Source organism: Vipera ursinii (genome assembly GCF_947247035.1).
Source record: "Vipera ursinii genome assembly, chromosome: 1".
NCBI lineage: Eukaryota > Metazoa > Chordata > Lepidosauria > Squamata > Viperidae > Vipera > Vipera ursinii.
This window is the reverse complement of record NC_139512.1, coordinates 85,612,713-85,639,923: the sequence shown is the minus strand read 5'-3', so window position 1 is coordinate 85,639,923 and position 27,211 is coordinate 85,612,713. Positions and strand designations below refer to the sequence as shown.

General features: G+C 43.0%; 1 protein-coding gene across 1 annotated transcript; it reads right to left on the bottom strand.

Moving 5' to 3' along the window:
- Positions 1 to 321: 321 nt before the first annotated feature.
- FGF3 (fibroblast growth factor 3) lies at positions 322 to 19,500 on the bottom strand (the record flags this gene model as incomplete). Its single annotated transcript, XM_083350402.1, has 3 exons — positions 322 to 654; positions 13,839 to 13,942; positions 19,221 to 19,500. 3 exons carry the CDS (start codon positions 19,498 to 19,500, stop codon positions 322 to 324), a joined length of 717 nt encoding a protein of 238 aa, XP_083206528.1.
- Positions 19,501 to 27,211: the final 7,711 nt, after the last annotated feature.

Sequence of the window (27,211 nt, the reverse complement as noted above, 5' to 3'; positions counted from 1 at the left end):
CCTCTGGCAGTTGTGCCATAGGTTCGCCACTGCTGGACTAGGCTGAAATGCTCCCACGGCATAAAAAATATTAAGAAACTGACAAGGAATACTCAAACTCATTATTTCATCATGATAACATACATGCAAGCATGCTTTAATTTATTATCCTTAGCAATCGGATACACATCTAAACTATCTATTAGCAAATACATATTTCTGTGTGTGTGTGTGTGTACATGGAGTCATTTGTTACTGTGCCAACATGGTTTAGCCAACAATATCCATGGAATAGTAGCTTTTTTCATCTTCCATCATATTTGCCCCACTTGAGAATGCTTACTAGTGTCCTCTCCTTCTTCTCTGGTTCTTATTTACTGGCTTCAATAGGCTTTCTCTGTACTTAGCATTTGTATGGAATAGTCGGACCATGTCATGGTCTTTGTTATCCAACACCCTAGGCAAAAAGAGAGATGATTTCTGGGTCCTACGGGTTTTGAAGCTCCTCCGGGGTCGTCCTTTCCCATTGATGGAGACATACCAGAGTCTCTCAGCGCTAGCTTTGCGTTTGCTGCCAGTGCCACTGGGCACAGTCCGATACAAGCGGGATGCATAGGTATTATAGCCCAACTCATGAATCCTTTCCACAAACTCACATTCTGCATTGTAGGTTTCCTGAAAAACAAGGACACAAACCATCACTTTCAAAAAGTGGCACTAACAACTGCAAGATACAAAGCTCATTGCATTTGTTCTTATGAAAACTCTCAGTTAGGTCCAACACAAAAGCGACTTCCCTTTATTTATAAAGGAGATCTGATATCCAATGACATCTCCTGTTCTTATATATCAGTCTTTACCTTCCTGCCTTTCTCTATGTAATGGGGACAGTGACAATGAGACGATAAAAGCAAAAAAGCTTATTACAATCTCTTCTTGACTGATCCTGTGATTGATCATACTTTGCCCAGCTTTATATGCACACTGCCAAACAGAGAATGAAAAGTAGAAGCCTCTGTCTGATGCTACCAGGGAATATCACTTTGGCAGACTACATTTCTCTTACTCCTGCAACCCATATTTGACTTGTAAGCCACCATGATTTACTAGGACCTCTGGTGGTTAACAGAAAAATATACATAGCATAATTTCCAGAATAAATATAAACACCTATAAAAAACAATCTCATAAGGAAAACCAAATGAACACAGATAGAAGCTCAGATGGTAACTACTAAGCCCACAAAATATCTTTGAAGAGCTGTTTTCAACCTCTTCCAAAACAACCAACCAAGGAACTAGCCTAACTAATCTCATCTGGAAGGCTGAGATTGGCTCTGCCAATGAAAAGGAACAGTCTTCAAGCTTCAACTCTCCCACACCCAGCTTACTTCACAGTGGGAAGTAGGAGCCCACCAATTGGTTCTCCCAGGATAACTGAATGAGCTGCGCTATTACAATTGGAGAATGTAGTCTTAAAAATAATTAGATGCCAAATCATATTGGTCAAAGTCAGCACTTTGAACTGCACCTGAAAGGGTACTGGAAGCTTATGGAGGACCCAAAACACAGGTGTAATTCATTCCTTGTGATGTGTGCCACCTAATAGGTGGCCACTGCATTTGAACTAATTGTTCTTTTCAGATAGTCTTCTGAGACAGCCCTAATAGGGTCTAGGACAATTCACTGTGGCCAACTCGCTGAAGGACAACTTGCCATTGGATAATTCAGTGCTGTATTAATCATTTCATTCAGTTACTTTTATCATTACTCACTACATTTTCAGCAAAGTCATTGTAACTCTTGTATTTCTGGTTTGAATTTCTTTGGGAAATTCTTTGAATTTATTTTATTATTATTGGCCACAGTTCCATCAAAATTAATTAACTATTTGTTGATACAGTCCCGCAGTGAGTTGTCCCATGACAAGTTGGCCATGGGGAGTTGGCCAAGGCAAGTTGTCTCATTCCCCAATACAGTAATCTAAAGTGGATGGTGAACAGGGCATGAATTATTGTAGATGCCTCTTCACTGTTGCACTTCAGGGAAATGTAGCTCCCACTTCAGGTTGGATTGCAACAAGTAAACCAATTGCCATTGGCCAAGGCCCCTGGCCTCCACCTGCCTAATTAGCAGTAGCCATGAATCCAGAAAGAACCCTAAGTCATTGCCTTGCTCCTTCAGAAGCAGTGCTTCCTTATCTAGAAACAACACTAGATGTTGTCAGAGAGCCACAATGTATAAACAGCAACTCAGTCAAATTTAGTTCAAATTTAGCCTATTTTGTCCCATCCAGATCCGGGAATGGGGACAAGATATCACCAGCATCTTCAGTCTTGCCCCAGGGCAGCATAGTAAATGATACCACACCCCAAACTGATTAGTGACCTCTCCTAGTGGCTTCAGACAGTTGTTCTGTCCAGTAAGTAGTTCTTACGGGAGAAAGAACTAAGCCATGAGGCAAAGGAGTAGCCACTGGCTCAGTCTCTACCATCAGCATCAACCAAACCACTATTAAGGAAGTAATAGAACATTTACAAAATAGTGCCCCCAGTACCGAATACTTGCAGGAAGTCCAGAAGGGTACGGTGGTCACTGGTACTGAAGGCTGCTAATAGGGCTGGTAAGATCAGAGCAGTATACAACTCCCATCCATCTCTCACCAACAGCCATCCCTTAGAGCAGGGGTAGGCAACCTTGGCTCTTTTATGACTCGTGGACTTCAACTCCCAGAATTCCTGCTGGCTCAGGAATTCTGGGAGTTGAAGTCCACGAGTCATAAAAGAGCCAAGGTTGCCTAGCCCTGCCTTAGAGCAACTAATACTCTCTTTGTCTCATACCTAGGCCTGAACCATGATTGAAAGGGGTCCAGATCATCCTCTTTTCCTAGGTCAATCTATAACTGTGATAGAAATGGCCCATAACTATATTTTTTGAAATTAAGTACATATTCTATTACTACAATTTGTTGAAACCGGTGATTTTATTGGCAAGAAGAATTAGTGGGCCCTTTATCCATCTTCTAAATAAAGTTTTTTTTAAAAAAAATGATTGGGTAATCCCTAGTTATATATTGTGACAATATTTTTCCTATATTGCTAATAGCTTGGTTTACTTTTCTTTTAACTGGTATCTTGGAGATTTGTTGGAAATTCCATGTATTCTAATTTCCAGCCTTCATTTTAGAAATGAAGTACAGCATTGCATTACTTAGCAAAAGTAAAATAAAGTTCTAATACTGAATATATGTAAATAAACTAACAAAGTATTGGTTATTGTAAACAAACTAACACACTGTTAGTTTTGCTTCCATTCCCTTAAAACCAAGGATGGTAGCAGTATTCAGTTAAATTCGCAGCTCACTTTTGAAGACCATATAGGAGCCGTGACCAGGGGGGCTTTTGCCCAGGTTCGCCTGGTGTGCCAGTTTCGACCCTACCTGGACTGAGATGCCCTACGCACAGTCACTCATGCGCTCATGACCTCCCGTTTAGACTACTGCAACGCTCTCTACATGGGGCTGCCCTTGAGGACCACCCGGAGGCTTCAACTGGTGCAGAATGCGGCCATGCGAGTTGTGATGGGGGTCTCCCGATACTCCCATGTAACACCTCTACTCCGCGAGCTGCATTGGCTTCCAGTTGCCCTTCGGGTGAGATTCAAGGTGCTGGTGGTGACCTATAAAGCCCTAAATGTCATGGGTCCGGGATATTTGAGGGAACACCTGCTGCCAGCATCAAGTTCCCTTCGTCCAGTGCGCTCCCACAGGGAGGGCCTCCTCAGGGTGCCGCCGGTTAAAGACTGCCGGTGGGTAACACCCAGGGGTAGGGCCTTCTCAGTGGGTGCGCCTGCCCTGTGGAACCAGCTGCCTGCGGAGCTTAGGACTGCCCCCAACCTCCGTTCATTCCGCCGGGACCTGAAGACCTGGCTCTTCGAGCTCTCTGGCCCAGGCTGAGAATATTTTTAATTCTAATTTTAAGTGGGTTTTAATTTTCTCAGGGTTCTATTTAATCTCTTTTAATTTGTTTTAACGTTTGTATTGACTGTTTTTTAAATGCCCTGTAAACCGCCCTGAGTCCTTTGGGAAAGGGCGGTATATAAATCTAAATAAAAGAAAAATAAATAAAATAAAATACTTAAAATCTAGATGCAAGCTATCTGTGAACTTCTTTTTATGCCAATTTCTCATAGATGCATTTCTTCATTTACTTTCCAGACCCCACATATTTCATTATTTTGCAGTTCTAAATTATCTACATTTCTAAATATAATTGCTACTATTCTGGAATGATGTATTTTTTAAAAAAAGTTGCAAGGAATTCTCAATCAGCCCAGCAGATGGAGTAAATCTTCCTGTAAAATCAAGGTTGCAAATCTCATGCTTGAAAGTGTACTGCATAAGTAGACCACTAACACAGACCACATTTAGACAAGCAGATAACATAATTTACCCTATAGCCATTTATTATTTATTTTACCATTTGTGATGTGATGTGGTATGATATTAGGAAGACAGGATCTATGAGGATTCCAATCAAGAGTCTAATCTTCTCTGAGATTTAAGCAATGTATTTCTACACTGGATATTTCAGATTAAATAAAAATGTGTTCATGTACCCTCTGTCATATTTCCCCAACAGTTTCTTAATTGTACTACGTAGACCTCAAACTGGTGTTGTAATCCCCCCAAAATATATTGTTTTAGGACTTTCAATACATATGCCAAGGGCTCCCTGTTAAAACAATGGTTGCCGTGATACATCATAAGCAATTTATTATTATTATTATTATTATTATTATTATTATTATTATTATTATTATTATTATTATTATTATTAAACTTTTTATGCCACCCATTTCCCCTATAAGCTGACTTGGGTGGCTTATTTATGTATGTATTTATTTATTTACTTTTTAAATTTATATCCTGACTTTCCTTCAGGAGGTCAAGTGGGGTCTCTTCCCATTATGCCTGCAAGGGAGATTGGACTTAGAAGCAGCAAAGTTACAAAGTGAGTTTTTCCAGCTACTGGGTTGTTTAGTATCTGTCGTTTGTTTAATCATCACAATGTATAACTTTTTACTACCCCCGTTATCCATGCAGAATTATTAAGATCTGTACCACCCAGAGTCATCAGAGACCTATGCCAGAAAATCTGGGAAATCAAAACACATGGTCACAGGATTGGAAATGTTTAGTGTTAATTCCACTGCCGAAAAAGGGTGACTCTAAAGATCCAATTATTGCACAATTCCTCTTATCCCTCATATCAGCAAGGTTCTGCTTAAAATTGTACAACAATGTCCAGCACCAACAAATGAAAGAGAATTACCAGATATCCAAGCTAGCTTTCAAAGAGGTCATGGCACCTGCAACCATATTTTGGTCACCACGATGTAAAAAAGATGTCAAGACTCTAGAAAGGGTACAGAGAAGAGCAACAAAGATGATTAGGGGGCTGGAGGCTAAAACATATAGGGAACGGTATGTGAAATTGGGTATGTGTAGTTTAACGAAGAGAAGAGTGAGGGGTGACATGATAGCAGTGTTCCAATATCTCAGGGGCTGCCACAAAGAAGAGGGAGTCAAGCTATTCTCCAAAGCACCTGAAAGCAGGACAAGAAGCAACGGATGGAAACTAGTCAAGGAGAGAAGCAACCTAGAACTAAGGAGAAACTTCCTGACAGTTAGAACAATTAACCAGTGGAACAACCTGCCTCCAGAGGTGGTGAATGCTCCAACACTAGAGGTTTTTAAGAAGAGACTGGACAGCCATTTGCCTGAAATGGTATAAGGTTTCCTGCCTGAGCAGGGGGTTGGACTAGATGACCTCCAAGGTCCCTTCCAACTTCTTCTTCTTCTTCTTCTTCTTCTTCTTATTATTATTATTATTATTATTATTATTATTATTATTATTATTATTATTATTATTATTATTATTATTATTATTATATTGCAAAGTTGCACTGGATCATGGAAACATCTTGTGAACATTATTTACATGTGCATCATCAACTATGCGAAAGTGATTGTGTTAATTGTGAGAAGCTATGGAGAGCCCTACAAGACCAGGGGGACCAGCACATCTAGTCAAGTTGGTGTACACAAATCAGGAAGCCACTGTGCAAACACCATATGGAAACACCAATTGGTTTAGGGTAGAGTGTGACAAGGTTGCATCCTCTTCTCTTTTTTATTTAATCTGTATGCCAAAATGATCATGAGAAAACTATATTTGTAAGAATCAAAATTGGGGTAAAGATTGGTGGAAGAAAGAACAACAATCTTCAATATGCTGATGATACAACCAAACCCAAGAAGCCTGGAACATCTGATCAAGAAAATCAAGGAAGAAAGTGTGAATTTTGGCCTCTTCCTGAATATCAAAAAGACCAAGCTCATGACCATATCTAGTTTAATGAAGAGAAGGACCAGGGGTGACATGATAGCAGTATTCCAATATCTCAGGGGCTGCCACAAAGAAGAGGGAGTCAAGCTATTGTCCAGAGCGCCCGAAGGCAGGGCAAGAAGCAATGGATGGAAACTAATCAAGGAGATAAGCAACCTAGAACTAAGGAGAAATTTCCTGACAGTTAGAACAATTAATCAGTGGAACAACCTGCTTCCAGAAGCAGTGAATGCTCCAACACTGGAAGTTTTTAAGAAGAGCCTGGACAGCCATTTGTCTGAAATGGTATAGGGTTTCCTGCCTAAGCAGGAGGTTGGGCTAGATGATCTCCAAGGTCCCTTCCAACTTTATTATTATTATTATTTTAAGGTGAGATTTAAGGTGCTGGTTCTTACCTATAAAGCCCTACATGGCTTAGGCCCGGGATACCTACAGGACTGTCTGCTGCCAAGAATGACTTCCCATCGCCCTGTGCGCTCACACAGAGAGGGCCTCTTCAGGGTGCCATCGGCGAGACAATGTCAGCTGGCGACCCCCAAGGGGAGGGCCTTCTATGTGGGGGCACCTGCCCTGTGGAACCAGCTTCCCCTGGAGCTATGGATGACCCCAGACCTCCGGTTCTTTTGTCGTGACCTTAAGACATTTCTTTTCCAACAGGCCGACATGGACTGATGATAAGGGTTTTTTTAATATGGTTTTAAGGTTTTATTAGTTGTAGTTGGGGCTATAGATATAGTTTGATTTTTAATATTTGTATTTTTACTTGTATTTTACTGTTGTTAGCCGCCCTGAGTCCTTTAGGAGATAGGGCGACATATAAGTCCCATTAAATAAATAAATAAATAAATAAATAAATAAATAAATAAATAAATATTATTATTATCACTGCAAGGAAATAGAAACTGACAGTGAAGAGAGAAAATGTGTGGGAAAATTCACTGTCTAGGATCACAGATAGCTCAAAGTGGTAAATGGAACAGAGAAATAAAACATCGGATTGCATTGGGTCACTCAGCAATGATGAACATGAGCCAAATACGGAAAGGCAAGGTGATCAGGCTGGAAACCAAATGTAGGTTAGTCCACTCTATTGTGTTCCCCATTGCTACCTATGGTTGTGAAAGTTGGAGCTTAAAAAAGCAAGGCAGGAAGAAGGTTGACTACTTTGAGTTGTGGTACAGGAGAAGCTTCCTGCATATTCCTTGGACAGCAAAGGTGACTAACAGGCAAGTACTGGAGCACATAACACCAAACATATCACTAGAAGGCAAAATCACGAAACTGTGTCTCACTTACTTTGGCCCTATCACAAGGGGAAATTCACTGGAGAAAGCAATTATGTTTGGAAGAGTTAACCAAGACTTAACCAGTAAAAGAAAACCAATCTATCAAAGAACACTATGGGGCAATATGTAAGTCTAAATGCTATGGACATAATCAAAGCTGACATCACCAGAGCACAGAAAAACTCAAAGAAATAGTGCAAGATCCGAACATGTGGAGAGACCTGGCCCATTAAATCACCAAGAGTTAGACTCGACTGAACAGATAACATCATCATCATCACTGCCACAACTTACGCTGGACTTATTTTAGACGTCTCACTGAACACTGATATGGAATGGAGAGCTTTGTATAATTCAGTTATCAGAGAACTTTTACTGATCTGGAATTAGACATGGTGACCTTCTTCACTTACGCTTCCTGAGGTCTCTTCTTCTACCGTATGCTAATGCTCCCAGTACTCTTTTTTTCCAGTTCTCCATTCCCAGTACAGCTACTATCAACAATTTTAATTTAGCTAACAATGAGGGGAATCTAAATTCCTCTCCTCAGACAGCTGAGTGTTTTGACTGATGGTTCTGACTATTCATAGCAGTAGGAAAGTTATCTAGTTTAATACTACTACCATGTTTCCCCAAAAATAAGACCCGGTCTTATTTCTTATTTTTATTTTTTTGCCTCCAAAAGAGGCCCCAGGTCTTATATTAGGTGTGTGTGTGTGTGTGTGTGTGTGTGTGTGTGTGTGTGTTTTCCACTCACCTCCGGTACCACAGCCCCACCCAGCCGGCCCACTTCTTCTTGCGGCCAAAGGAGCAGCTTCGTTCTCCAGTCTGCATTTTGCAGTCAAAGGCATCTGCAGCCAAGAACCGAGCTATGGATTCAACCTTGTAGAACCAAGCTATGGATTGAATCCATAGCTCGGTTCTTGGCTGCAGAGACCTTCCGGAAAGGCCTGGCTACGAAATGCAGGTCTGGGGATGCCACAGAAGAAGTGGGTTGGCAAGGAAAGGCATGGCTGCAAGGTAAGTGGGTGCAGGGCACGTGGGCCAGCTCCACAAACCCACCCCCACCCTAACTAGGGCTTATTGGGAGGGAAGGGCTTATATGAGGCCCACCCCCAAAAATCAAGCTAGGGCTTATTTTCAGGGTAGGTTTTACTTTTGGGGAAGCACAGTATGTGGGCAAAGCTGTAACCCTCTCTTCCAAATGAACTTGTGAAAGAGTAAGGCCTCTCAGCACAAAATAATTAAAGTAGCCATTGTTCACAACAATCTAACTCCAGGCTGTGGGCTAAGTTTGCTAGCAATACTTCTTTTAACCACTGCACCACCAGAGTAAGCAGAGTCTCTTCTATTTAAGTAAAGAAGGGGTGCTTTTTTCATACCAACAGGAAGACTTTTATGTCTGTGCCTCTGTATCTGCATATGTCATGCCTATTGATGTGCAGGGGGGATGCATGTTCCGTGTCAAAACGATGTCTGATAGCAAGATCAGCCTTCCCCCACTCTCACAGTAGGGATGATCAGGAGTCCCTTTGGTTTTGTTTAGCATCCCTATTACATTTTCCTTATGCTCTGGCATATATTCATGCTGGCACCCTGACTACAGAAGCTTCTTCGGACACTACTGGCTTGTTCAGCCAAGAAATGGAGATGAGCACTGTGCCCTAAAGTCAGACACAACTGGAGGGAGAAATCTAGTACCTTTTTCAATAGGCTCAGAAATTGAATGGCTTCATACTCCAAATCCACACATTCACTGAAATGGGGAAAAGATCGGTTTTGATTCATCAGCATGCATGACTCACAACCTTCAACTTCCCCATGGCTGACCATCCCACATCAGAAGCATCTTCCTTACTTGCTTGACAAACATGCAAATGCTGATGGAGAGGAGAAAGCATATAAACTCTGTGCCAGGTCAATGTTGTGACTGCACTTTCAACTATTTTCCTGGAGCACACATTTTCTGTAATGTCCCAATTGTCCAGAATTTATCTATGTAAAAGTACACATTGATGAGAATTTATAGAAGGGTTTAATCCACTTCTCCTTCCTCACAAATGTTCTTTTCTTGTTAAGAATGCTAGCTCCCTGCCTATAATCTATGATTACAACTTTCCAAACTTTGTAACCTCTTCAGTCTACAACATAGTCCTTTCAGCAATTATAAGAAGGTACCACACCCATTTGTACTACTCAGGTGACCCCCAAGGACCCAGATAAACCTCCAAGTGGCCCCAATGACTCTCTAAAAGAATACAAATGAGCAGCTGTCTGCAACGAATATAAATCCTTCCATTCCCCACCATCCAGTCAGAGCTAAAGAAGTTTCTTGGATGAGAAGCGAAACGTCTTCAAAGAAAAGCAAGAAATTCCAGTTGCCTCTTTAAAAAACACCTTCGGGACAACCATGACCTGGATGATTGAGAATCTCCATAGACACTTGGATTTTATAACTTATCTATCATGGGTTCAATGCTATTTTGGTGGTATTTGATCACTTCTCTAAACAGCTTATTTTATTCCATGTTGTGTCCATTCTCCAGTCCTTAGACGTCTTCAAGTTTTCTGAAACCATAAGAATAATCTTACTGCTGAAAAAGTCTTAGATTCAACCATACATTTTTATTTCAACTATATCAGAATTAAAACTGTCCTCTGCAGCAGTAAAATGAAAATAACAAATACTACATTAAAACAATATCTTTGTGGTTGTTGTATACATCACTGAGACAACTGGCTTGACTTTTAGCTATGGCTGAATTTGCTTATTATAGTTTAGTTCATGTTTCCACTCAAATGTTGCTGACTGAAGCCACCTAGACAGCTGTATTTGTGATACAGCTATCATCCATATTAATTACCAAACACTTCTCAACCCTTTCCATCCCATAGGCCATTCATTCTCTCCCAGAACTTCAAACTCCTCAGTGTCTTAAGGATCAAGTCAAGGCCTCCAAAAACATTCTGCTGATCATCACCACCCAACAGCTCCTTCCATGGCTCTTGGGCATAGCATCTAGTTTTCTCACAGATTCCTCCCTTCCACACAATCCTTTAAGTAATGGAATGCTAGGTTTGTTAGACCATACCCTGTAATTTCACAAATTACTCCCGTGTATTTCCATTTGTGCTGAAAATAAATCATGATTTCCTCCTGGTACTGGAGCACTTCATTGCTCCTAAATACAACTTTGGCCCACCGTTCTTTTGTCACAAAAGCTGGGAAACTATAAATTATACAGAGTGACAGGAATTGACACCCAGCCTCCCTCCCCCCCCTTCCCTGATTCCAATGCTCAGTGAGCATCATTTGGGTGTCATGTAAGATATTTCTTCACCAGAAATTTTGTCAGTCCTACTAAGCAGACCAGACCAGAAAATTTAACTCCACAGGAAGGTTAAAACTTTGAGATTGAGATATATAAATAGTCCTCCACTTACCAATCACAATTGGAACTGACAATTCCATCACTAAGCATTGTGGTTGCTAAGCAAAAAATCACATGACTGTACCAGACTTATGACAGCACACCTGCTTCTGCCCTTAAACAAATCACCACAATTAGTTTAATATGATGTCTTAAGCAAGACATTGTATGATTGTGACTTGCAATTTCTCTTGCATGTTATCCCTTAATGCTGTCTGTTGCAAGCCAGTTGTGAAGCTTGCAAATGGCAAACATGTGACTGCAGGAGGCTACAACAGTCAGATCTAGGACAACTCAGTGCAGCCAGCTCAGAGTGGCCAGCTTGGCACAACCACCGTCACCTCTGCCAAATCACCACTGCCAAGTTGTTTTAGGACAACTCAATATGGCCAATTCTCCATGGGGAAAACTTGGCAGGGACAGCCAGAGGGAGACCCAAGTGATTAGTGAGTGGGCAGAGTGTAGAGTGCAGAGTAGCAGCAGTGGTTGGGGACTTCCCATTTTCACATACCACACTGTCACTGCTGCCAGGCCAAACAGGAACTCAATGCAGGGGCGAAAGTGGTGGGAGTGTGTGAAAATGGAATGCACCTGCCTCCACTACCTCTCTGCCACTCATCCTGTCCACTGCTACCACCAATGAATGGCCTGCAGCAGCAGTGGTGGTGGCATATGTGTCAAATGGGTTGCACCCAGCCTCTGCTGTCTTCCCACCATGCCCACCCTCACTGCCACTGAACACCCTGAACACCACCACTGCTAACGAATGCCCCATGGCAACAGTGGCAGCAGGGGTGTGGGAAAATGGGAAGCCCCCACTGTTGCTGCTACTCTGCCCACCCACTCTCCCACCCAGTTCTCCCTGTGGCTGCCCACGCCAAGTTGTTACTGTGAGAAATCGTCCATGTTGAATTGTCCTGTGATGACTTAGCAGTGGCGAGCTGGCCATGCTCAGCTGGCCACACCGAGCTGGCCACACCAAGTTGCCCCATTCTGGCAGCAGTCATAAATGCATGCTGGTTGCAAAGTGCCCAAGTGGCAATCTCATGACCACAGATGGTGCAATGGCCATAAATGCCAGGATTGGTCACAAAGCTGTTTTTTCCAATAGTCATAACTTTGAACAGTCACTAAACAAGTCAGTCAGTAAGCAAAGACTACTTGTAATAATAGAATCATAAAAGTCTGATTGTACTTACCTCTTTCTCCTCCTTATATATAAGTGAATTAGGGAGGCTTCTGCATGAGTTGCTCCCAAATGCTATCTCATTCCTCTGAGCTTAAAAAATACTTTAACATTTTGCTCTGGCAATGGCTCCTGAATATCTCAGCCAAGGACATATGCCTCACTTTCTACAACTTTAAATGCTTAAATAAAATTCTGTATAGAATAGAATTCTTTATAGAAGTGGTGACTCTTAATTTCCACTTTTTAACAAAAAAAAAACACAAAATGAATGGATTCTTTTATTCCTTATTTGCTATTTAGAGAGCTCCTGTGGCTTATTCACAACAATGCTTCCAAGAGCTATTTTCTGTTAAGATTGTGTGGATTTGGGGGTGACAGTATTAAAATAGACCAATTATTTCATTTCTTTGATTTGATCTCCAGTAACTGATTGATGATGGCTTTAACTAGCTCATTCATCAATTTCAACATCTCACCTGGAAAGGAAAACTATCTGATGCCAGTGTCAAGGGGAAAGATAAATATATTCTAGTGCTATGCTAAGCAAGGTAGAATATAAGTCTACATAGTAAATAAATAAATAATAATTTCTCTCAATCACCTTAACTGATGCTATTGTTCCTATGCTTTGGAGTTGTTGTTGTTGTTTTAAGATAGGCAGGAAAAGAGAGAAAACAAATGAATATCCAAGGCACAAATTATGCAAGGTTTATGACAAAAAATGCTCCTCTTCCGCTTGTGTGAAGGCTCAGTCCAGTGGTGGGATTCAGCGAGTTCACACCACTTCGGCAGAACCAGTAGCTAATTTTTTGTTACCCAGGCCTAGAATGGACTTCCGGAAGCAGCATCCACACAGAGAAACGGTTGTTCACATATTTGGATCCCACCACTGGCTCAGTTAAATAATATGCTATATTAATCCTATTATGGAATATTACAGAGTAGATTCCCAGTTTGTTCCAGTGTGCCTTCAGAGCAATATCTTTGAAACCCAGGGATTTGCAGAATGATTCAACCTGTAAGTGCCTCTGGATCCAGATCTCTGCCTTTAGATCCCAGCTTTATGTGTTCTAAAAACTTTTTTTGCAAATGGGACTCCTATGCAGAGTTTCCTCTCCTTTTTTTGAAAAAGCATCCTTGTCACTTCATCAGTTCTACGGTTCCTTACTGATATCCTTACCTGAAATCAGTTGTTTACGGTCCCTAAACCAGGGGTCCCCAAACATAAATGTTTTATTTTTAATGCGTAAGTAGGTTTATTTGAATTCCTAACCTGCTGCACACATGAAAAGTGAATGAGTGTGCCTCATGCTTGCAATCATGTTTCAGCTAAAGGATTCTGGGTATTGGCTGCTTAATCCCCCAAATAAAACCAAAGCACATATTTTTGTTCTTTACAAATGTTCCTCCATAGGCACCTAGTATTTCTGCCCTTTTGATTACAATAGAGTTTAAATCCCTATTGAAAAAGATGGGCACTCTAGTGGAGGATGCTTCAGCTGGCTTGCCATAGTTAAGATGCCTCTGTTTTAAATAGTACTTACTGAAGCATAAAGTCGGCCCCTTTTGTTCATGGCCAGGTATCTGCCCGAAAAACAGCCTTTGATAGCAACAATCCCAATGTCCACTGCAGTTATTTCCAGAATACCTAAAAGGAAAATATAAGATCTATTTAGATGGTTCACATATGTATGATTTTGTTTTATATTAGCACTGTTGTTATTTTACAAATTTTAAAAGCTTTAATTACTACATGTCAAAGAAATCAGAGGGAAATCCTTTCCCGTTACTCAGAAATGAGCCCACTGGATTTCATTGGACTATTTTTGTTTCATACTTTAAGTTTTTGTTTACCGTATTTTGTAAAACATTCCCCACCATTCAAATGATAAGGCAGCCTAGCCTTCTGAGGATCATTAGACCAACATTTTGAACCTAATCAATATCTTCAGAGTTGGCATTTCTTTATGCAAAGTACTTTAAATCCCTTTTATTCCCACTTTATTCCCCATCTTCCCATTTTAATACAAGGAAAAAAAATGAAAATAATGTACTATTGACTGACACTTGAACTGAGCAGGAATTTAGACTCAGGTTTTTTAATTTTCTTGACTCTTAAGCTAGTAATATTAAACTATCTTAAATGTTACTTCCATGTGGAAATCATTATGCTTAATAACACCACCGCACAACATGCCAGCATTTACTCCTACGTTCATAATCAAATCCGGATGATTGAAAATGACAACACTATAGACGATAAGATGGGAATTGTTAGAAACAAACCCTTACTAGTAAATCCACAGCTATTTGATTGAGACTGAACTGTTTCAAAAGAAAGAAAGAAAGAAAGAAAGAAAGAAAGAAAGAAAGAAAGAAAGAAAGAGAAAGAAAGAAAGAAAGAAAGAAAGAAAGAAAGAAAGAAAGAAAGAAAGAAAGAAAGAAAGAAAGGCTCTGACATTGAACTAGAGGTTCACCTAATCCTATATGTCTATAAAAACTTTAAATCCCCTTTAATGCCTTTCTTAGGGGTGCAGGAGTGCTTGGCTTCTTGGAACAAGCCACAAAGCTGCCCATTTGGAGACAATACGCTTGTTGAGGTTTCTGGAGGGCAAAATGGAGGAAGAAAAAGAGACTGCCACATCTAAGAGCTTGGACAATGAAGGGGGTTAGTCAGTTGGAAGTCAGTGTATCCTTGGGGAAAGGACAAAGTGGCTGTCTGCCTCCAATTCAGAGAAAGGAACTTTTTTTCATCCATGAAAGAACCAAGGAAGATTGCACGTATTATTTATCAAAGGACTGTTCTAAAACATTATACTGAGTAGCAAAAAAAGTCTGAGAGATACAGGCCATCCTTGTTCTCTAACTAGTGCTCATGCTTACACACACCTATGTCCCCACACATACATAACACTCATACATTGAAGAACTAATGTTAATTAGTTCTCGTCTTCCTTTAGGAATGGAAGTTGGATTGTCTCCCTGTTTCTTTCTGTCTTAGACTTGGAATTTGAGAAATATGTATCTGGCACTGGACCAGCACAGGACACCATGGTCCATAACTTTCCATGAAAATGCCTATACTGTGCAGAGGATTAATTTGGGTTGATAATAATATCACACATGGTGATATGGAGAGAGACAGAGACAGATAAAGTATGTGTGTGTCATTCTAAGGCAGGGGTAGGCAACCTTGGCTCTTTTATGACTCGTGGACTTCAACTCCCAGAATTCCTGAGCCAGCATGGCTAGCTCAGGAATTCTGGTGTTGAAGTCCACGAATCATAAAAGAGCCAAGGTTGCCTACCCCTGTTCTAAGGCCACAGAACACTACATAATAAAAAAGTCATTTCAAAAAAGACACAAGATACATGTTTTTACATACCTGTTCACATGCATATTACATTTATAGGCAATTCTTGAGGAGAGAATCTTTAATTTTATGTGGAATAATCAAACATTTGAGAAAAAATAATAGCATAGAAATGATACGTGAAGAAATTTATTATTTACATTTCAAATGATGCCACCAGCTATTTCAGGAATTCCCTTTCACTGTTACTGTCCCATGTACTCAACCTTTTAGATCCTGAAGCTTTGAAATTCTGTTAATACTTTAAACATGACTTGGCAACAGCACATGTGTCCATAGAACTCTCAGAATATAATCTTCTTCCAATTATACTGTTTGGGATTTAATATAAATTGTATCTCTGCTACTGGCATAACTCTGTTGGCAGAAATTATGGCAATAGAGTATATCAGAGATAGAAAGAAAGCCTCAAATTCAGACATCATTGTGCACACCTATGTTTGCACAAAGTTACATCAAGAAACGAAAAGATGTTCCTATCTACAGTATACCTGGAATATTTTCATACAAATAACTGCAGAAAAGGAGGACACTCAGGGTAGAAACTGACTGCCAGCGGTTTCTGGATTTTAAGGATTTTAAAGACATAGTTGTAGACTGCCAATATTTAAACATATTATGTTTAAAGTGTTAATAGAGCTGTTGTTTGAGCCAATAGGGTCCTTTCAGATAGGTAAGCTCCACTTAAGACTGCTGTCAGTGATGCTTACATTTGTGAATTTATCCATGAGGCCATAGATTCAGAAGATGCAAAGGTACCTGCTAATCTCTCCTTCATCTCTCTAACTGAAAACATTTAGCAAACGAGATCCTTTGCTTAGAGATCAATTTGAAGTGTCCAAATGAAGATTTAGCTATTCTACGGTACATCTTAGAAGGCTGAAGTTAAAACTTCAACATTCCCTTTCAACGGCACCCTTTTCTGTGATGCATTCTGAAATGTAGCTGGCATATATCAACAGAATATAACAGAGAATCCTATATACACATGAGATTTGGCCTACTGAATGTTTGGGGGGGGGGAAATGCTTTCTTTCATTCATTGTCAGTCATTTCTATTTAGGTCTGTCCCAGAGGGATACAAGGATGCTTTTTTACAAAGTCAACCATAGAAAGCTGTATTATAAAAGTCGGATGTCTGTTCAGATCCTTATATTCCATCATTTAGAAGAGTTACAGAGACATTAAACACTTTCTATTCCAATTGGTTTTAATTAGTAGTAATTTTTTTTTTGGAAGCTTTGGCTAGATCATGCTCTCAGTGATACTTCACTGAGAGGGGAACATGTGCATAAGAAGGCCTGCTAGAAATGATAGAAAAATCTGCCTTGGTGCCTGTCATACACATATACCAAGTATTCTTGGGTGCCAAGAGATGAACGAGGTGTGCAATCAGTCCAATTTCTGAAGTGCCATGTCTACCTTGCAAAGGAGAACAGTGTATTCTACAACTGGTTTGTCGCTGGTAAGTGCTATTTCCTTAAACGGGGCATAATTTCCTCTGCTCTAAATACCCAAACTTTGCCAAGACAAACAAAACAAGATTAATTGGAGGAAAGGAGGGAAGAGAAAGCCAAACACCAGGATGAGATGAACAGACTGAAGTGTGAAAGTCATCTTGACGTGTTATTTACACATCTTTTGGGATGGTTACTCTGACTCTCCACCCCCAGTATCCAGCCTTGTGTCATAAAGGGAAGAAGGGATCTAAAGACTTAAAGAGCCATGGGAAATCACACCTTCTGGACAGAGAAACCAAGTGACAGCCACTCACTTATCCTTGTCTTTTGCAAATTCCAGAGTTTAAGGTTTTTGGATTTTCTGTTGTTTTTTTTTTAACCCGAGGCTCCCAACTGCAGAACTGTATGTATCCTTAGAGAGAGGAAAAGGATAGCGGGCAAAGCAGAGGTACAATGCAAAGATTTCTAAGAGCGGGGACAAAAAGGGAAAGGCTTACCACAAGGAGGTAAGTCCCAGTGGACTCTACATGCCACTTCTGCAAACTGAACAATGTTCTATTTCAAGAAGAAAATCTTTTTTCCTTCTGCTTCAAGCATTCTAGCCAAGCATCTGAAGGAATAGCCTGGGATCTGTGTGTACAACATAATCCGATTACACAAAATCATTTCTAATCCTCCATTCTCATCATCCAAACCAGAGACAAGCTCCTTTCATCCTCAACAAACCAGCCTAGCCTATCTCAACCTGATGCCCTCCAGATAATATTTCCATGTTGATTGGAGATCGGGTCCAAGATGTTAGGTGTTACCAAACTAGCGACAATTGTGATTCAGTGAAAGATTCTTTCTTCCATACCTGCATTCCTCAAAGACTATTTTACCTTATGTCCTAAGTTTCCACAAAATATTCACTATAGCAAGTGAGAAGTAGAGGAAGAGAGTTCAAAAGCTGCTAAAACCTACAATCTCAGACATCAGTGTGAATGAAACCAACTCTTTCCCAGGGTATTCTACAATAGTTTTGGGGGTAAATAGTATTAATTCTAAGACTATCTTCCAAGCAACACTGTGTTATTTCAAGTCTCTGGTCTATACTGTGCTCCTAACAGCCTAGGTCTGCTTCACTGGTGAGGTAACAGGAGAATCTGTATTGTACCAGATCACAAACAACCTTGTAACTTAGAAGTTTTTTTTTAGTTGCTCCAGAAATAAGAAACAATGTTAATATGTTGAAAACAGCAACCTTCTCTGCTGTTAGGACAAGCATCTCTTAAGTGCTGACTGTCATGTTTGGGAGGTTCCTGACTGCCTGGCAAGGTCAGTCTGGAGAACTGATTATCCTGGCACATATTCTCTTGATCTTTTTGCCTTCAGCGGGTACCAAGAAGGTTAACTAATCTGAACTATTATAAATTTCCTGCTGGGAATATATTTCCTGGATTTGGGGTTTTGTATTTGTTCCTTTATTCCAAGAATTTTTTTCCCAGTTGTTTCTCCCCAGTATGCTTAAGCGGAATTGAAACCCTGGGAATTTTTCCTCACCCAGCCCCACTAAAACTTCCTGGCTGCAGACAGACGCATTGTCTCTGGTGAAATGATCCAGACTAGATCTTGCCCGGAGATCGCCTTTGTTATATGGATCGGGCAGGCTCTGAAATGCTTGTTGTGGCTTCAGTCTGGCTTTAGGTTAAGCCCGTGGTCTTGGCTGGCACCATCTCTCAACCGATAAACCTGACCCGCTTTGCCTTACTCGGGGGGCCTGAATAGACTTTCCTACCAAGTTAATCCAGCGACTGCCTGCCACGCCAACTTCTTACGGGAGAGCTGCAAAGCGCCTTGAGCTCCCAGAACAGACAGGTGACAAAAAAAAATTATTTTTATTTTTTGTTATGACATAAACGAACGGCACTTCAGCCCCGGCATCGGAGGAGGACAGAAACGCTGCTGCCTCGGAAAGCAGAGCCCCACCGAGCCCCCCGGGCTCTTCCATCCAACGCCCAGAGCGAGAGAGAGCAAAGGGGGGGGCTAAGACTAGCGGCCAGCTGCGGGGGGACGGGCAGGGGACGGGAGACAAGCCCTCCCGGGGTACTCACTGAAAACGCTGTTCTTCTCCAAGGTGCCGTTGATTTTGCCGCTGGCGTGGATCTGAAGGTGGTACTTAGTGGCGCAGTAGAGCTTCCTGCGCCGGGGCGCTCCGCCGAGATGCTCGTAAACGCCGCCGCGCCCGCCGGCATCTCTGCGCCAGCGCGGGTCGCACGCCTGCCCTTCTTCCCGGGCGCAGGCGGGAGCCGGCGAGGGCAGCTCGGCAGCCGCCAGCCCGAGGAAGCCCGGCGCCCGCAAGAGACTCAGCAGGACGAGCCAGGTGGTCACCATGGTGCATGATGGCCGAGGCGGCGCTCAGCTTGGAGCGGAGGACAGCCCCGCCGGAGCCATTCAAGAGGTCTGAGCTGGAGGGGAGGCAGCCCGCCGGAGTCGCACGGGGCGCACCGGATCCGGTCGGGACCACTGGGCTACTCGTCCTTGGTGGCTGCGCCTTTCGCTGGGAGCGCGGGGGACGAGCGGGGGGTGGGGGTTGTGCTGTTTGTTTGTTTATTTGTTTCAATCAGCGTCGATTTGGTCCCCCTCCTCTTCCTCCTCCTCCTCCTCCTCTTTCCCTCCCCTCCCCCCCCCCGCCACCTAAAGACCCAAATCTGTTTTAGATCTGAGCGAATTGAAAGATGCCGAGGGAAGTCTCAGCTCTTAAAATTGGTAGGAGGAGAAGCTGCGGCCAGGGTACCGGTTTCAAGGACTCATGAATGAGAGAGGGGGAGAGAGAGAGAGAGGGAAGAAAGAGAGGAGAGAAAAGAGAGAGAGAGGGGGGACGGGAAGGAGGAGAGAGGGGAAGGAGAGGAAACTGAGGGCGGGCAACCGGGGGGGGGCTCCTAAATTCCCCAGAGAGACGAGGGGGAAAATTTCGACAGTGCGTAAAGAGAAAAAGCGTTCGGCAGCAAATAATTGCTCTGCAGCCGAGTTGCGGGGAAGAAAATCCCTCCGTCGGTCTGGGCGTATTTGCACTTCGTTGGTTCACGCGCAACGCACTCCCACGTGGGCCAGGTGATGGTCTGTTGCAGATGTCCCTCTCGCCCACTTAGCCCAGTTCAGTCTCCTACACTGCAGCAACCCAGGGGTCGATTTGTTTCCTGTTCCTTGGACCGTTCCTAAGACAAACGAAACAAACGCCGCCTCCAGACCCAAAGATCAGAGGCGTCCCGATGTTAGATACCTTCAAGCAGACATTCGGGGCCGGACGTGACCGGCTCTCCTTCCCTGCTCGCCCAGTGTGTCGGATGAGTGATGTGGATGAGTGATGTACAAGGAGCTTTTAAAAATATACTTTCGAAACGAAAAGAAAGCATAAGAAAGAGGTTTTGTCTGCCATCTCGGGAGGCGGATAGAAAAACAAAACAACCAAACACCCACACTTGAAGACTTCACAGAGAGGAGTCTCTTTGGGTGATTTAAACCGTTTCCTTTTATCTTGAATGCTGGAAGAAAATACTTCAAGCTCTACAACTTTGGTCCCTTTTTTTCATTTTGCTAGGGAAACACACACATATATACATATACATATACACACATTTATAAAAATTACACGGCTATAATTAGATGGGTGTTGATGTTACATTCGATTTAATCTTTCAGCCTTTTACCTAACTCGCTGTAAAATAATCTCTTTAAGGATTGCTTGTTAACACTTAAATCCTTCATACAAATCTCAATGTTTTTAAAAGCCATTTTAAGCCGAATCTTGAACAATAACAATTATTAACCAATGTTCTCCCAATAAACCCTAATTGGTATTTGTCCCAACATATTCAAAAATGTGGCTGTACTCCTAATGCTATACTCATTTATCTAGAAAGATGCACCAAATACTGTGGAGGTTACTTTGAAGTAGATGTCTATTATAAACACCTGAGGGGGTGGATGACTTGCTCAGCCAATTTAGTTTTCTCTACTAGTGATGTCTTAAAATATATGCATACCTTTATTAAAATTAAGGACATTCAAGACACATTAAAGTACTGTTTACGTATAAGGACATAGTGATGTCTTAAAATATATGCATACCTATATTAAAATTAAGGACATTCAAGACATTAAAGTGCTGTTTACGTATAAGGACATAGTGATGTCTTAAAATATATGCATACCTATATTAAAATTAAGGAAATCCAAGACATTAAAGTACTGTGTACTTATAAAGACATAGTGATGTCTTAAAATATATGCATACCTTTATTAAAATTAAGGACATCCAAGACATTAAAGTACTGTGTACCTATAAAGAGAGTGCATGCTGGGGGTGGAGGGGCGAGCCTTAAAAACCTTGCTTGCTTCCTAGGCCAAGCAAAAATAATCCAAATGCAAAATTTAAACATAAAAGTCCAGGCAATATATATATATATATATATATATATATATATATATATATATATATATATATATATATATATATATATATATATATATATATTCATTCTCCATCCCCCCTCCCATTCCCTCTCTCTCTCTCTCTCTCTCTCTCTCTCTCTCTCTCTCTCTCTCTCTCTCTCTCTCTCTCTCACACACACACACACACACACACACAAATATTTCACTGAAAATTTTGATGCTATGGAAGTGGCCAGTTTGATAAGCACTTGGTTTAACCGTTTTTTAAAAATATTTTTATTATGGAAAGATTTATATATACGCATGTATTGGAATGTAATCCTGCCTAAAGTTAACAACATTAAAAAAAAATGTATGTCTTTCCCATTGGTTCAAAAGCTGGCTCGGACAAGCACAACACACAGAGAGAAACACCAACAAATATCTTCTTTCTTCCTTAGAAAAACTGGGATGTAAAACGGATAGCAGTCGTATCTGGTTACTAGCGCTGGCAGGGGCACTATCACGATGTTTTTGAAAGGTTGGGAAAGCGCATTCAAAAGGCATTGTCTAAACACTCCCCCCCTCTTCCCCTCCTCCTCCTCCTCCTCCCCCCCCAGCCTTCTCCCATCTTTAAATATAGGGAACCCGTCAGTGTGGGGTGGAAACTCAATAGCACGGATCCCGGTGAGAAACGGGCAGCAGATCTTTTTCGCTTCGCAAAAGTTTTTTTTGCCGCCCCCCCCTCCCTCCCTCCCTCCCTCCCCACCATCACCAGCCCGAATCCATTTCTATGCCAGCTTTGGCTCTCAAATGAACCGAAAGCCTTAAATGCAACGTGACTCAAGGAGGATGAGAGTTGTAGTCCCAAGGCCTTTCGACGGCCCCGAGTTGGAGAAGGCAGCCTGAAAGGCTGGGCGAAAAAGCTGCCTGTTGTTACTCTTATGAAATGGGACTCCGACGGCGCGTCTCTGGAGCGCATGGTCACCGGTTCCCTTGTTTTCACCGTCGCCCCTCAATCTTTGCTGCCTTCAGCATCGAACAAAGCCAGTACAACCAGCCCTTAGCTGGGCAGCCTTACAAAGGAGGCGTGTAACTCCTGGCCGATTCCGCTTCCTGACCCCCGTCCACCCCAGAAATGATTTTGGCTCCAAGGAAAGAGTGCGGAGTTTGCCGTCCTGGCGCCCTTAAGTCACCTAGGCCAGGGGTAGGCAACCTCGGCTCTTTTATGACTCATGGACTTCAATTCCCAGAATTCCTGAGCCAGCCAAGCTGGCTCAGGAATTCTGGGAGTTGAAGTCCATGAGTCATAAAAGAGCCGAGGTTGCCTACCCCTGACCTAGGCTAACCCGCCTTGAACAGCCCGCAGTTTTCAGACACTCTTGTCCCAATTAGACCGCTTTATTTCTGTACAGCCACTCAACAAACAAACAAACAACCCTTTTTTTAAAAAAAAAATCTCCCTTTTGCACGCGGTAAGTTGTCTGGCGAACTTAAAACAACATCAACGGGGCACTTTGATGTGGTCACATTCGAACCGAGGGTGGGATCTCAGATGTGGCCGAACGGTCCTTTCTGGAAATAGTTTTGATTATGGACTCCGGCTCTTCTCGTTGTAGCCCCAAAGTAATAATCAAAGGGCACTTTTGAGTCTGTTACTTAATGGAGCGGAGGAAGACGAGGAGGCGGCGGCTACGCGCAGGCTGAGCCTCTGTAAATCGACGATCTAGTAATTTATTTCAAACGTGTTCTTGCTCTTCTCAGACAAAGAGAAGACAGTATTTTTAAAAAAACAAACAAACAAACAAACAAACCAATCCAACACTTAGAACAAAGGTGGAGAGCACGATAACCACAATTTTTGGACTCCTACTACCGTGAACCTCAACCAGTAGGGCCAATGCGTGGGGAGGTTCCGCGCCATTCCCGAAGAACAGTCTTCTAAATCTCCCAGGGATGTTTTCGGGGTGTGGTAAAAAAAAAATGTCAAAAATAGCATCCACGACGGCCCAATTGAACCCCCCCCCCCCGCTTTTAAGTTGGTCGCAAACTTTTTCGATCACACCTTGCGATCTTCTCTCATAACATCCAAGCAAATCTGATTGTGCTTATTCTAAACGTGTAACCTTGGAAGTCAACTCTCTGAAATTAAATGAGATTAACTTCCTTTGTCAACCTGGAGGAGTGATTAGTGCAGGTAACACTTTTCCTTCGAAGAAGTCAAACCGGATTTGCTTCATCGGGGCTTCAAATTTCCTAACGAATAACCCCGCAAAGCTCGAGTTAGAACCGTTTGGCCTCTCTTGGCGTCCTTCGGCTGCCTCACTCTTAAATTGCCCTCCTGCTGGGAACGATGGACACGGACATCCACACACATCACCACCTCGGGAGAACTCCGGGTTAGCGAACGCTCACTTCGAGGAACATTCGAAGTGGAGGGGCAGTCAGAGAATGGGCAGCTGGAGTAACCGAGCTGGGCAACTTTAAGACCTATGGATCAATGCCCAGAATTCTCCAGCCAGCCATGGGGAATTCTGGGAGTTGAAGTTCACTAGTGGTAAAGTTACCAAAGTTGGGCACCCCGATGTACGGTGGATTCCCTCGAGGGGGAAAGGAAATGACTAAGAGCAAGAGCAGCCCCCTGAAGTCCATTGGAGGCGCTTCTCCGAAGGCAGCGCTGCCGACGACCAAGGCAAGACGCGTGGGGCTGCCTTGATGACCGGGTGGTGCTAATTCAATTAAAACGCTTCAATCCAACCGCTTCGACTTCCTGGCGCGGTCTTGAATTCTGCATCTCACCCCCGGCGCCTTCCCTGCAGTCTCCATCATGCCCAGCCAAGTCCGCCCCCCCACCTCCACCCTCCAACAGAATAAACACGTGAACCCGCCGGCTGCCTGCCCGGAAAAATCCAGCCCAGCGTGTTTCCATCGCGACTGTCCAGACGACAAGCGAGCAAGCCCAGATTCCACTCTGTGGTCTGTTTCTCCCCTAGCACCCCGGTTTCTCGATTCCCTGAACGTGGATAAAGGACTTTCGTGGGCTCGTCGTTTTGTGGGTCGTAGGTGAACTCGCTGCCTGGGGCTACCGCGCGTCCCCAACTCTCTCCACGAATACTTGACAAGGAACGCAAAGCGGAACCAGCAGCGAGCGGAGCCCTCAAAACCTCCGCGGTTTTCGGAGCCGGAGGCGGGGGAGAATAGGCCGATCAGCAGCCGCCCTCTGCTATTTAACGCGCACAATTATTTCTGCGCGCATCGTGGGAAAGGAAGCGCGCCAGAAAGGCACGGCTTAAGGGTGTTTTCTTCGCGAGCATAGCTGGTGCCCCTCCCTCCTAAAACCTCCCTTCCTGCCGAGTAGGGCTCACCTGCTTCCTAAAAGTACACTACACTTGGGTCGACTTGTGTCATCTCCCAACCTCCTCAAGGGGCAGTTTTGCAATTCTCTGGCAATCGCATCATCTGACTTTGAAAAATTATCCATCATTCCTTTGCAAGCGTTCGAGTGCAACGATAGGCTGGGTGTGAAGTCGACATAGAGAGTTGGGCTGCTGTGATGTGCTCTGTCCCGGGCTGAGAAACTTCTTCTGAAGCATCTTTGAAATGTTCACAACTCTAAGGAATGCCGTGCACAATTATCAAAATATTTGTGTGGGCAAAAAATAAATCAAAAATATCTTGCCTCGTATGTTGGATAGACCCCACTGCTTGAGATAGGGCTATCCGGATGGATTCTGTAATTTAGAAAGAAATGGACAGTTCTCCAGTCTGTTTGTTAGATCTAAGCCTCCCCTGGAAGGAGAGCCACCTGGGACATGACTTCTGATTGGGTCCATGTGGGGGTATCAACTCCTTCGAACCAGGGATAGTCTTCCTGATCTTGAAGGTGTCTCTAGTACACCCTCTATTCAGGAAGTTATTGCCAGCACTCCTGGCAATTACTTTTTTTTAAAATCCCATTTATATCCCGCCCTTCTCGGAAGACTCAGGGCGGCTTACAATTTAAGCACAAACCAAAGTGCTTAGCAGTAGCCTTCATTCTATGTATATGCCTGCTTATTAGGGCTTTTGCCCCCCCCCCCAAGCGGCATTATTACAAAGTCAGCTTATTGCCCCCAACAATCTGGGTCCTCATTTTACCTACCTCGGAAGGATGGAAGGCTGAGTCAACCTTGAGCCTGGTGGGATGCGAACCTGCACTAATTGCAGGCAGCTGGTGTTACTTAAGGAGGCATTAGCCCACTGCTCCACCAAGGCTCTGACAGTCCAGTCTCTACCTTTTTAAGAAAGGTAGATTTGTTTCAGTTGAGTTTCAGGCTGGACTTTAGAATGGAAACAGCATTGATCACATCTGCTGATGAACTGTGGCAGAGTGAGGATGTGGGTACTGCATCTGTTCTGATACAACTTGATCTTTCGGCAGCCTTCATTCCCATTGGCCCCAGTGTCCTTTTGCACTTGCTTTTGGGGCTGGGAGTGGGAAGCAACATTTTATGGTAGTTGGCCTCTGTGTTCTCTGTGGTCAGTTTCCATCTATATCAACTGGCAGGGAGAGATTCCCCCCCCCCGCCGCCCGTGGCCCCTCACCTGTGGGATGCTGCAAGTTTCTACACCAGGGGTCTTCAAACATGGCCCTTTTAAGACTTGTGGACTTCAACTCCCAGAATTCCTCAGACAGGCATGCTGGCTGAGGAATTCTGGGAGTTGAAGTTCACAAATCATAAAAGGGCCAAGTTTGAAGACCCCTGTTCTACACGCTTCCCTTCTGTTTAACACCTACTTGAAGGGAATCAGGTATCATCATTATGCTGATGAAACCCAGTTGTATAGTTCTCCTTTTATTACATGGTGCGTGAGCAGAGATAGGCTTCTCAAAGCTATGCTCAGATTATTATTTTTCAGATTATTACAGACACACACAAAAAAATCTGCTGTGCTGTCTCAGCATCTGGTAGTTTGTCTCTGATCATGAAAACTTACCAAAGTTGTGTTTGGTTAGCAACTGGGAGGATAATAGAGAATAGAAGGTTCTATCTAATGATAAGATATCTGTCTGGGAAATCCAAAAACATCCCAGAACCTGGCAACAGCAAACCATATGGCTGCCAAGAAAAGTGTGTCAGTGTCCTTTAAGTCACTAGGAGAAAATACAATGCAAAGAGCTTATTTGTATGGCCACACTAAAATGTTGCTAGCCAATGTGGAAATCAGGATAAAAGTGTGCCAGGCTACTACGAACAACAGTTCAGTTTGCACTGAGAACCCAGGAGGAGGAGGAGGAGAAGAGCTTGGTGGGGAATGCCTCCTAATGTGCCAGTAAAGGTAAAGGTAAAGGTTCCCCCGCACATACGTGCTAGTTGTGCTAGTCGTTTCTGACTCTAGGGGCCGGTGCTCATCTTCATTTCAAAGCCGAAGAGCCAGCGCTTGTCCGAGGACGTCTCCGTGGTCATGTGGCCGGCATGACTAGATGCCAAAGGCGCATGGAACACTGTTACCTTCCCACCGTAGTGGTTCCTATTTTTCTACTCGCATTTTTACGTGCTTTCTAACTGCTAGGTTGGCAGAAGCTGGGATGAGTAACAGGCGCTCACTCTGTTACGCGGCACTCGGGATTCGACCCGCCAAACTGCCAATCATCTGATCAACAAGCTCAGCGTCCTAACCCACTGAGCCA